Below are 13116 nucleotides of genomic sequence, written 5' to 3' on the forward strand. Positions count from 1 at the left end.
TTCTGGAGTGGCCCCAAGGAGTTTGTGTTCCACGTGGCTTACGTGTCAGTACCCGAGGAATTGTGGGGCTGGACGAGGAAAATGGGAAGTGTGTGTCTGTGTGGGTTAGGTTAGGCGCCCGATTTTTATCAACTTATTTATCGGACAATGTCTCCGTAAATTAGGCCTTGACTTCCATTAAATTACGTAAATGCCACTGTTCTCCTTGTTTTTCGTATTTTTGTTTTAAAAAAAAATCCATCTCTCATATTACATCCCTATCAGTGTTGAACCCATCAAATGAGAGTGGTTCTTTTTTATTGAAGGCCTCCTGACTTGTTCAAAAACCAGTTTCCTTTTTTTGAATTTAAAAAAACGTGATAAAAATTATTCTGGAAGACATGTAAGTAATGATGTTTATCCGATACTCTTTCATATTTAATATTTTTATAAGACTTAAAAAACGTGTTCCTTTTGAAATCTTGGTGTGTGTATTAAAAAAAATAAAATATTTATAATATTTAAAAATAAAAATAAAAATAATAAAGGAGGGGCAAAGTAGTAAAAAACAATAATAATAATAAAGAAGGCAATCCTTATCCAATTGCCAGATAGGACCTGGTGCGGTCGGACAGCGCGGCGCTGTCTTACTCAGTTGCTTTCGATAATCTTTTTTTTTTTTAAATTTAACTTAATTAACTTTTTTTAAATATTTAAATTATATATTTTTGCCCGTCTTCTTAATTTATTTTCGAGCTTGCAGATTATTTGGGTATTTAATTATTTAAAAATCTTTAATAAATAATTTATATTTGAAAAATATATTTATTTATGTTAAAATATTCGAAACTGTAGCAGTATCGGGAAGCAAAACGCGTTGCAATATCTTTACCAGCTGTCACTAATTAACTCCCGCCTCATCTCATCTCATCTCATCTCATCCACTTCCGAAAGTTCAAAATGCTGTTTTTTTTTTATAAAAAAAAACAAATTTACCAAAATACCCTCCCGATTGAACACACCACCTTCAACAGTAATTTTTAAAGATTTAATTGTGAGGGTATTAATCAAAAGATAAATTAAGTATTAATTTGAAAAAAATAAAATATCCGCACATATATAAAATTAATGTAAAACATGTAATTTGCTGGTCCTTCAAAATAAATTAAAAAAATAAAACGTGTAATGTGCTGACACTTCACCGAAGTGTCATGGAACGATTCTTGAATTATGTAACAATAATATAATAAATATTTTTTTAAAATATATATATATATAATTAATATAAATAATAAATATATAATTATCTTATGTTTTTATCATAAAATTGAGGGATGAAATAGGAGATATGTGCATCTGAAACTTTTCCCTTTTGACTTGTTAAGCTGTTTGGCTGAAACTTGCCTAAACTTGTACTTCTTTTTAATCACTTTAACAAAATTGAATTTTACAAACACATAAATGTATGAAATACTATTAGAAAATAAGAATATCAAATTTTTTATTAAAAATATATATATTGTAATATTTGTAAACTCCAATTTATGATAATAAATCTTTTGAATAAACTTGATCAATTATATCTAATTATAATTACGAAAATTATTAACTTTGATCCTCAAAATAAAATAAATATATAACGAGATTAAGAATCATGTCTGATTATAATTCAATTGCAAATAAAACATTTGGTTATAATAATAATAAATTAATGGATATAGATGCCATTTGCATACACAATGCACCAAATAGACATTATCTTCCAGCTTTTGATTATTTTGATCGAAATATTTCCAAGTAGAATCATTATTGTATATATATATATCAACCGACCTCATTATCTTTTGTCTTCTTATTAATTTTGGATATAATATTTTTTTAATAAAGTGTAAAGTTGCATTATTGAATAATGTAAAAATTTAATGGCGTGCGCTGAATGAATGTACTATTATGAGTATTTATATTATATAGTTTTGGATTTAAACAAAAGATTAATGATAATAATTAAAAGGATAATGTTGTTAGATTAATTTAAAGGCATTAAAAATGTTGGATGGCAAATAGGGTTAGGTTGGTTGGGTTTTTTTTTTATAAAAAAATTGACATTTAAGAAGAGGGGCCTATCCATGTTTGACTTAATTTTGTTAATTGAAATTTAATTTTGCATTAAATAATTAAACACTAGACATTGTGCTTGACAAAACCTACTTGCTAATGTAGGATAAGAAGATAATATTCTTTTTTAATACTTAAACCCAACTGTTTTACTCTACCTATATATATATATTAATATTTTTTGGGTTTTGATATTTAAACCTTAATTAATAAATTAGCCAAATTATAACTTAATGTCAAATAAGAATCAAATGAAAATACAAGATACGTACATACCCATTTTATATTATTGATATATCCTCTTATTTATTTTCATATATATATATATATATATATTTTTTCAATCAATAATGGATGATATGCCAATTTTAGTTTAACATAAACATTCCATTAAAAGACAAAAACAAAAAAAAATTGAGTGGAAATATCCAATTATCCTAATTGTTTTTTTTTTTCTTTTTTTTTGGGTTGCTTTTGGACCAAGTAGTGGGTGTCTCTATCCAACATTAGGTGAGATCTTGGCTAATTTCCATATAATTGCAAGTAAAGTGGATTAGATTGGAAAATCAGTTTAACAATTTCAATACCCCATAAAAATAAAATTAGAAATTTAAAAAAATAAACTTAAATTATTGGAAAAAAAAAAAAAATCACATTTAAAGTACTAGGCAAAAGAGCAAAAGAACTTCTTCCACCATAAAAATAATTCAAAAGCAAAGTCCCTTAAAACAAGCAAGCACTAGAATAAATAATATGTATAAAAAATGCACAAGGCTAATTGGAGGGGCATAATGGTAATTTGACAGGGAAAGATAGATAGGATAAGTAGAAACGTAACGCAGAACCCAAAACCATGGTTAGTAATTAACCATGGTTAAGCAGAAACATTGAACCCCCGAACTCTATTGGTATATATCATCTTATTATACTCCCCATCTAATCCCGTATCTGTTTTTATTGTTTCGCCATTCCATTCTCTCTTCTCTCTGTCTCTGACCATTTCGAAAAGAAATTTGACGGAACACGCCTATTTCCGACAAACGAGCCTTGTTCCGACGACGGAGCTTTGACGTTGTTTTTTAAACGGCGAGGTAAGTAGACGCTTCGATTTTTGACCGTTGAACCATAGCTTTCTCTGATCTACTGTTGACTATGTCTATCAAGTTAGCTTTCTAATTTTGCTTTATTTTCTTCTTCTGTTTGGTTCTCGAGAAACTGTTGGAAATGACACGAAATTACAGTTTTATTTTTTGGTATCGGTGTTTCCTTTTTTTTTTTTTTCTTCTTCTTCTTTTAACGTAGATCATTTATCTTTTCGTTGTTCTTGTAGGATTAAGAGAGCTGTTTTTCACTTTGTTGAGAAGGATTTACTTTTATTAAAATGGTGCGAGCATGAGATTTATGAGATGTACGAGTTTACTTGCTTTATATTTTCCGTTGGAAAGAGAAACGGATGATATGTTTTTTTTATACGTTAAATTAAATGAGCCCGTAATATTTCTTTTTCCGGTTAGATGATTGCTTTTTCATTGATTGTACGAGATCCTGAAATTTAGTTGTTTACTTTATTATTTTGGTTTGGTGAAAACCTGGAGAACTTGCTTTGAATATTCTTTCTCTTAGTAATTTGGTCATGCAATGTCTACGTTTTTGGCAAACACTTGCTTGCTCAGTAGTCTGCTATTATTTGGAGCTTTTCCTGTTTTGGCATGCACATTGGGGTTCCTGAAAGTAACCAACTTGTGCGCGTCTATCCACTACGAACATAGATATTGTACCGTAAGATGCAGGAGGAACACGACTCCCGTAATTCTAGAAGGAGCATCCTGTGATACATCTTAGAGCTTTCGCTATGTTGACATAGTAGGCATCTACTGTACCCACCGTATTTCTTCTCTCAAATGCATATGTTCACTGCAATTGTATCCACGGGTGGGTGCGGGCAACAACATGGATCGTCATAGGATTTTTTTTATACCCATTTGCCGTTAGGCAGGGTAGATGTATAAATATGGTATCAGACTATGTCTTTTCATGAAGAAATCAGAGCATTCCAAGCAATCACCAGTCGTTATTTGTCTAAATGTTGGCATATTTGCATTTTTTTCACGAGCACATCATATATTATGACAATCCTGAAAATTGTTTTTCAATGGTAAAGCTTACGAATAAGTTGATTAAAATGAAAAGATAGGATGAACAATTTTTATGGCCGTGGATCTTTCACATGGATAAAAGCATCAAGTTTATTCCAGCATGCTAGTTATGTGACTGAGATTTCTTCTTTGTCTGACATTCTACTTTTGTTCTGCTGAACTCTGCCTTCCACAGTTACATCTATGCAGCATGCATTCAGTTTTTTCTTTTTCACCATGTTTTCATACTTTTAACTATGCTTTTAAAAATATCTTGGGATGGTAAAAGTCTTATATCATCAGTATCGGTGTCAGTTCATCAAAGTAGTTGCAGCTTCATCTTCATCAATTTCCTGGCACTGACTTATAGTATGTCATAAGAATGTCCTTTGTATGGTACTCTTTCCTCATTACGTTTTGTCCTTGTGGGTATAGCTTAGGACGATGTGAGAATGCTTACTGTTTTTAAAGAGAAATATAAAATGCTTAGTGTTTTCTCCTTTGGTTGTTTGAGTTAGCATTAAGTGCAAAATATGGATTTGCAAATTGGCAAAAGTTTTTTTATGTGAATAATAATATTATTTATTTGCAGGTCTCTGATGCTTTTCTACTAGAAAGTGCTTGGAAGCATTCTGTTTGCATGACTCCTTAGAGATAACACTTGCTATTAGTCATGGTATCAAGAAATTTTTTGCACTTGGCTTCTGGGGACCTATTGGATATTCCCCAAACTCCTAGAGCTCTTCCTCGGGTGATAACTGTGCCTGGAATCATTTCCGATTTGGATGGTTATAGCAGTAATGAAAGGGATTCAGATATTATGCCATCTGTTCGATGCGAAAGAAAAATTATAGTAGCAAACATGTTACCTTTGCATGCCAAACGAGATACAGAAACTGGAAAATGGTGCTTCAGCTTGGATGAAGATTCACTGTTACTCCAACTAAAAGATGGTTTCTCATCTGAAACAGAGGTAATATATGTAGGGTCCCTCAAGGCAGATGTAGATGCTGGCGAACAGGAAGATGTTGCCCAAAGACTTCTGGAGGATTTTAACTGTGTTCCAACTTTTCTACCCCTTGAGTTACAGAAAAAGTTCTATCTTGGTTTCTGCAAGCAGCAACTATGGCCGCTTTTCCACTATATGCTACCCATGTGCCCTGACCATGGTGATCGTTTTGATCGTGTTCTTTGGCAGGCCTATGTTTCTGCAAATAAAATATTTGCAGACAAGGTGATGGAAGTAATAAATCCCGAGGATGATTATGTGTGGGTTCATGATTATCATTTGATGGTCCTGCCAACATTTTTAAGGAAACGTTTCAACCGAGTCAAGCTAGGGTTCTTCCTCCACAGCCCATTTCCGTCATCAGAAATTTATCGAACCTTGCCTGTCCGGGATGAGATTCTGAAGGGATTACTGAACTGTGATCTGGTTGGTTTTCAGACATTTGATTATGCACGGCACTTCTTGTCGTGCTGCAGTCGGATGCTGGGCCTGGACTACGAATCTAAGAGGGGACATATTGGACTTGATTACTTTGGCCGCACTGTGTATGTTAAGATTCTACCAGTAGGTGTTCATATGGGTCGACTTGAATCAGTATTGAATCTTCCCACTACTTCAGCCAAAGTGAAAGAGATTAAACAGCAGTTTGAAGGGAAAAACTTGATTCTTGGTGTTGACGACATGGACATATTTAAAGGCATTAGCTTAAAACTGTTGGCTTTAGAGCAACTCCTGCAGCAACATCCCGAGTTGCAGGGCAAAGTAGTCCTGGTTCAAATTGTAAATCCTGCAAGGGGCTCAGGGAAGGATGTCCAAGAAGCAAAGAGAGAGACCTATTTAACTGCCAAAAGGATTAATGAGGTTTATGGTTCATCAAATTATGCACCGGTGATTCTAATTGATCGCCATGTTCCTCGCCATGAGAAGTCAGCCTATTATGCTGTAGCAGAATGCTGCATAGTAAATGCTGTGAGAGATGGGATGAACTTGGTTCCTTACAAGTATATTGTTTGCAGGCAAGGAACTCCCTACATGGATGAAGCTCTAGGTATGAATACAGACACTCCTCGCACAAGCATGCTTGTTGTGTCTGAGTTTATTGGTTGCTCACCATCTTTAAGTGGTGCAATTAGAGTGAACCCATGGGATATTGATGCTGTTGCTGATGCATTATATTTGGCCCTCACTGTGCCTGATTCTGAGAAGCAATTGCGGCATGAGAAACACTATCGCTATGTTAGTACTCATGATGTGGCTTATTGGTCACAGAGCTTTGCGCAGGATTTAAAGAGAGCAAGCCAAGACCATTATAACAAACGGTGCTGGGGGATTGGGTTGGGCCTGGGGTTCAGAGTGGTGTCTCTTTCTCCTAGTTTCAGGAGGTTGGCTATTGATCACATTGTTTCAGCATATAGGAGGGCAAATAGAAGGGCAATATTCCTTGATTATGATGGTACTGTTGTCCCTGAAACCTCAATTGTTAAAACCCCCAGCACTGAGGTAATTTCCGTTTTAAAAACTTTGTGCAATGATTCCAAGAACACAGTGTTCATTGTTAGCGGGAGGGGAAGATCTTCATTGAGTGAATGGCTTGCGCCCTGTGAGAATCTGGGAATAGCAGCTGAACATGGCTACTTCATAAGGTCTGTTGGTAACATATTCTGAATGCTTTTCCATAGACTTTTTACTTGCTTTTAATATAAACTAAGGAAGTTCTCTTGTTCCTGCAGGTCAAGTCAAGCCTCTGAATGGGAAATCAGTCCCCTGACTGCTGATCTTGAATGGAAAAAGATTGTGGAACCTGTGATGAGACTGTACACAGAGGCAACAGATGGGTCCAGTATAGAAACTAAGGAGAGTGCCATAGTGTGGCACCATCAAGATGCAGACCCAGACTTTGGATCCTGTCAAGCAAAAGAACTGTTGGATCATTTGGAGAGTGTTCTTGCAAATGAACCAGCTGTTGTTAAAAGGGGTCAGCACATCGTTGAAGTTAAGCCACAGGTATTATCTTCTACTGCTTGCTTCTGTTTTGATGTCTCTCTTACATGCACACGAACTGCTGACCAAACTCACTCTTTTTGGTATTCTATAACATGCAGGGAGTTAGTAAAGGTTTGGTTGCTGAAAAGGTTCTCTCGAGAATGGCTGATAGTGGGAAGCCACCAGATTTTGTAATGTGCATTGGCGATGATAGATCTGATGAAGACATGTTTGAGAGCATTCTAAGCATACTCTCCTCTAAATCGATGCCTGTAGCTCCGGACATCTTTGCATGCACAGTTGGGCGAAAGCCAAGCAAGGCTAAGTATTATCTTGATGATGTTGCAGATGTTGTGAAAATGCTTCAGGGCCTTGCAACTGCTTCGTGTTCAAAACCTAAATATCTTGCTCAAACTCAAATCCCGGTGGCCTTTGAGAGTGCTATTTGAGTTGAAACTAAGTGAATGGCAGGCACAGATTTAAGCAACTGGATATGCTTGCATCGATGATCTGACTTGTCTTGGTAATTCCAATCTGGGAACAAAATATACTTTGATCTCAGTTGTGACTCCGCCCCGCCCAGTTCCCAATTCTCAGTAACTCCAGGGTCCACCTGGTCAGAAGGCTGGATCTGACGTATTTGCAAAGATGGTGGAAAATTTGACAATTTTTATCACGATACATGGTAACATCACATTGTATACTTGCAACCAATCGGTAAGCACACAAACATCTGCGGTGGCATTTTTACCAAATAGGATGGCAGCCTTTACTTGTATAGATACACTTGCTTTTGTCTCAATACGAATTTGCCTGTTTGATACAAAAAATGTTATGCAGTCCTCGCTGCTAACACCATTAGTTAGAGATCATGTTGAGTGTTGCCTGCCATACAGCGGACTGAAACCGGAAGGTGTTGTAAATAGTCACCACATTTAGCGGCTTTATACTTGGTTCACACACTCCACTATGCCATTTATGATTTCAGTTTTGCTGCAGCAAACATTTGAATGTGGTAGATTTAAGCCCATATGAACTCATCATAGTTTACATACCTGTTTAAAGGCTTTATCTTATATTACAATGCAGTTAAAAGGGTAAAGATAAAGATAGTATTCAGTATTGTTTTTGGTGAGACTGATAGGAGGGAACAGAGGAGAGACTGGACAATACAATTTCAACCTTTTCCTGATTCTGCAAATGGTACTTTGGAAAGATATAGGGCTACTAGAAAATTAAAAAAAAAAAAAAAAACATCTGTATAGTTTGTATATATTTATGTAAAAGCCTTCAAAAGGAGCTTTCAGCTTATTTGAAGGGCGTGATATGAGGCAAAGAGAATCCCAGAGAGTGAATTGAAAAAAAAAAGGAGGATGATTAATGGATGGTGGCCACCATCTGCTTTGATATTCTTCTTCAAATTGTCAAAAGCCATTGTAAAATAGAAAGTGTTGGGAAAAGAATGGAAGCGGTTACATTAATGGGAGTTTTTTTTTTTTTTTTTAATTAAATAATAAAAATAAAATAAATAGTAGAGCATGTTTGGTGGGTTGATTACATTTGGTTGTACAAAAAGTTTTATAATTAAGATTATAATGTAATTCTGATGTAATCATGATTACACTCTTCAACTTATGTCACTAATGATAACATTATACTTCGTAATCATGATATTAGCAAGTGTGATATTTAAAATATAAAAGTGTTTATTCCATTATTTTGAATGTTCATATACATTATTGTCTATTAAAAAAAAAAAAAACCCCAAATAATCTATCAATATTCAAAAAATTTGAACGTAACTTTTAAGATTTAAAAAATTCAAAAATATATTCAGATATTTAAAATATTTAAGAGTATGTTCGAACATCTATAATATATAAAATATAATTTAAAATATTTGTAAATGTATATAAATGTTTAAGATATTTAAACGTGTGAAGTAATATTTAAAATGCTCATAAATATTTTAGTAACCAAAATATTTAAGGGTATAACTGATTATCTAAAATTTTAAAACACGTGTTTAGACATATGAAATGTATAAAAACACATATGGGTACCAAAATTTCTAAATATATATTGTACATTGACTATATCTTTTGTAATATATTTAATAAATATTGCATGTATAATATAATATTTATATCCAATATGTACCCAGTGCATATATAACGCGATTATATATTTATATATAAACGCATGTACAGAGAGTATACATATAGATATTCGGTATATATGTAAATGTGTATCCAATGTATATGCATTGTATACATTATGTTACATTGTATAACAAAGTCAATTACAAAAAATTTAAATAAGAACAAACATACTTGTATATATAGTTGAGATATGATTTGCACTAAAGAGTTTATGGGTATGATGGTAAACCTTTACAAAGAAGGATGAGACAAAGTGGGTGGATAAATCTTATAGATTGCTCATTTTTGGTGTGGAATTATCAGGGTGCATCAAAAGTTGGTCTCTGACATGTTCTTAATTCTTTTATAAATATCCACAATCCTGCCTTGGTCGCATTGTTAGAGCCTGGGATGGTAGACGAAAAAGCGGATAAAGTGATTAAGAACTTGAGATTCGACTACTCTCATAGAGTTGAAGCGGTCAAATTTTTGGGTGACATTTAGATGATGTAGAAAAAGTTTATCCAGGTCAATGTGGAATATAATTACCGTTAGTTTATCCATTCCAGGATTAGCAGGAAGATAGTCGGGGGGACTTCTCACTCTCCATCATCTATGGAAGTCCGAATCCCTATAAGCATAAAGACCTTTGGGAGGAGTTCATAGTTATCGGGCAACACATGGATCACTTTTGGCTCTTTATTAGGGATTTTAATGCCATCTTGGATGTGGATGACTGAAGAGGGGGTGGTTAAATGGTCTAAAGGTTGCGTTCTCTTTAATCACTTCATTAATGTCAATTCCTTCCAACAGCTTGATTATGTAGGACCGAACTTTACGTGGCGACGTGGGCCCTATTTCAATGATTTCATAGAGTTATTTGCAATCAGAGATGGTTCAACCAATTTATGGAGGTCATCGTTCACCATATCTCGAAAGTGTACTCGGATCATAGGTCTCTCCTGATCATCCCTTATACCTGTCACACTCACAATAAGGACCCCAAGCCTTTTTAGTTTTAAGCTACGTGGTTATCCCATCATGATATCCCTAACTTAGTTAGGAGAAATTGGGAAAACCATCTCTTCATCCAGAAGAATATTATTAATTTCAACGAGACTGTGCAGAATTAGAATAGAAATGTGCTTGACCATATCACTAAGAAAAAATGCATCATTTTGGCAAGATTGAATTAGATCCAATAGGCACTAGAAAGATACCATTCTGTTAGGCTTTAAGAGTTAGAGAAATCCTTGGAAGAGGAATTAGAGGAGGTGTTACTACAAGAAGAAATGCTCTAGAAGCAACAATATCATTGTAATTGGATTTCTTTAGAGAACAGAAGCACCAAATACTTTCATGCTCAAATCACCTCTAGAAGAAAAAAGAGCAAAATTAGCATGCTGAAGGATGAGGATAGAAATTGGAGTACCGATGAAGGATATGTTCGGAGAATGGCCTCCCCTTTTTTTAAACACCTTTATACTGCCAAAGAGAGATCTATACTGCATTACCATGTAAGAGGTTTATTCCCAAAGTTAACAACTACTATGGTTGCTCAGTTGGACTCTAAGGTAATGGACTATGAAATTTATGACACTTTATTTAGCATACACTCGTTGAAGGCACCCGGTGTAGATGGTCTTCACACGATGTTATTCCAAAACCAATAAGAGACTGTAGGCGAATCAATTTGTGCAATGGTCAGGGGTATTTTTCAAGGTGAATAGTTATTGGCTGAGATTAATAAGACCCTTATTACTCTCATCCCTAGAGTTGCAAAACCGAAGACTATTAAAGAATTTTATCCAATCAGTTTATTAACGATTTTATATAAAATTGCTACCAAACTCATTGCCAATAGACTCAAGAGCCTTATACATTTTTTGGTTGGTCCTACCCAAGCTAGCTTTGTAGCTAAGCGTAATATCACAGATAACATTTTATTATTGCCCAAGAAATGGTCCACTCTATGCGGAATTTATAGGAAAAAGATAAATGAATGACCATTAAAGTGGACTTAGAAAAAACTTATGATCGCATCAGATGGGAATATATGGAGGACATTCTACTTGATGTTAGTCTCCCTCGTAACCTTATCAGAGTCATCATGCATTATATCTCCTTTTGCTCCATGCAATTGTTGTGGAATGGTTGTCTCACACCAGGAATTATACCCTACTAGAGGCATTCGACCAGGGGACCCACTTTCACCTTATATATTTATGTTGCGTATGGAACGACTATCCTATCGCATCAATAGTTTGGTGAGAAATGGTATGTGAAAGCCGATCTGCCTTAGTAAGAAAGACTCTGTCCTCTCACACCTTTTTTTTTTGATGACCTTGTGATTATTGGGAAAGCCACTAATGACCAAACTTAGGTTATAAAGAAGATTTTAGAGGAATTCTGTGTGAATTTGAGCCACAAAGTGAGTGCGACGAAGACACTTGCCTTCTTTTCTTGTAATTTTAACACAAGTGAGGTTAGTCGTATTAGCAAAATATTTAGTTTTTAAGTGTCTAATAATCTTGGTAAGTATTTGGGTATTCCGTTGTTACATGATAGAGTCAATAAAGATATTTATCGTTAATTCTTGAGAAGATTAACCAGAAGCTATCTGGTTGGAATGTTAACTTCATTTCTTTTGCAAGGCGTTTAACTTTGGTCAAATCTGTCCTTATGACTATCTTTGCTTATGCTATACAGACCACAATTTTGTTCAAAACCTTATGTGATCAGATTATAGCTGTGGTCAGGAAGTTTCTCTAGGGCTAGGGGAATGACAACAAGAAAATTAGTCTTATCAGTTGAGATGATATGTGCATGTCTTATGATGCTAGAAGAAACGACATTCGATCTATCCATAAGCAAAACCAAGAATTCTTAATGAAATTAGGCTTTATTATGGTTACGAAGCCCGACCTCTTATGGGTTCAGGTCCTCACTCACAAGTACAGGTGATTTAGCTTATCGTGGAATTATAAGCCAATTTGACTGACCTTCCATCTTTGGTGTAACCTTAACCATCTCCAGACGGACCTTCGAGTTCACATCAAATGGTCCATTAGTTCGGAGAGAAATGTTAAGTTTTGGGAAGACTGTTGGTTAGATGACCTGGGGCCGCTTAAGCTTTTGGCTTTCGCGCTTATTGAGGAACAAGATCTCTATAGATGTGCCAGGGACTATGTGGTGCCGTCCGACCAATGGGATTAGGATGCCCTATACCAGGTATTGTCAATGGGTACGTTACTCCAGATGGCAACAGTACCGACTCCTAAAGATGATAATATTTCGAACTCTTGCTATAGGGTATAACAAGTGTTATGTGCTTCTGATTAGCTCAGCTTACGCCCTCATGGAGAGCAATCATTGGCACCCAGAAAATAGGAACTGGAGAGACATTTGGCATTGGTCAGGTGCTTAACAGGTGCATACGTTCCTTTGGTTGGCTGCTAAGGGGAAACTTTTGACAAATTGGGAGTAGTACCAATGTCACATGTCCTCTACTACGGAATGCAATAGGTATGACAGTCCTATTGAAGATGTGGATCATATCCTCCGTATTGTAGCATGCCAAACTACTATGGTTGAAAATCATTCCTACCGAAGCCCAATCAACCTTCTTCAGTATTGTTGTGAACGAGTGGTTAGTGCTGAACCTAAAAAATAATTGGCTCTGGTGCAAGACATTTCAGGATCGGAGAATGACCTTTGGCATTACTTGCTGGAACTTATGGAACCATATAAATAA

General features: G+C 35.1%; 1 protein-coding gene across 1 annotated transcript; it reads left to right on the forward strand.

The window, feature by feature from the left end:
- Positions 1 to 3022: 3022 nt before the first annotated feature.
- TPS9 (trehalose-phosphatase/synthase 9) lies at positions 3023 to 8251 on the forward strand. The gene is made up of 4 exons (XM_088209811.1): positions 3023 to 3185; positions 4822 to 6881; positions 6969 to 7242; positions 7341 to 8251. The coding sequence occupies exons 2-4, from the start codon at positions 4903 to 4905 to the stop codon at positions 7668 to 7670; spliced, it is 2583 nt and encodes an 860-aa protein (XP_088065937.1). The 5' UTR covers positions 3023 to 3185; positions 4822 to 4902; the 3' UTR covers positions 7671 to 8251.
- Positions 8252 to 13116: the final 4865 nt, after the last annotated feature.

The sequence above is a fragment of the Carica papaya genome, chromosome 8, assembly GCF_054855325.1.
Source record: "Carica papaya isolate Zhongbai chromosome 8, ASM5485532v1, whole genome shotgun sequence".
Lineage (NCBI taxonomy): Eukaryota > Viridiplantae > Streptophyta > Magnoliopsida > Brassicales > Caricaceae > Carica > Carica papaya.

Excerpts from the sequence above, each read along its gene's own strand:
- TPS9 (XM_088209811.1), top strand. The coding sequence starts at position 4,903 with ATGGTATCAAGAAATTTTTTGCACTTGGCTTCTGGGGACCTATTGGAT. Across the intron at positions 6,882-6,968 it reads GAACATGGCTACTTCATAAG|GTCAAGTCAAGCCTCTGAAT; the intron begins GTCTGTTGGTAA and ends TTGTTCCTGCAG. Across the intron at positions 7,243-7,340 it reads TCGTTGAAGTTAAGCCACAG|GGAGTTAGTAAAGGTTTGGT; the intron begins GTATTATCTTCT and ends TATAACATGCAG.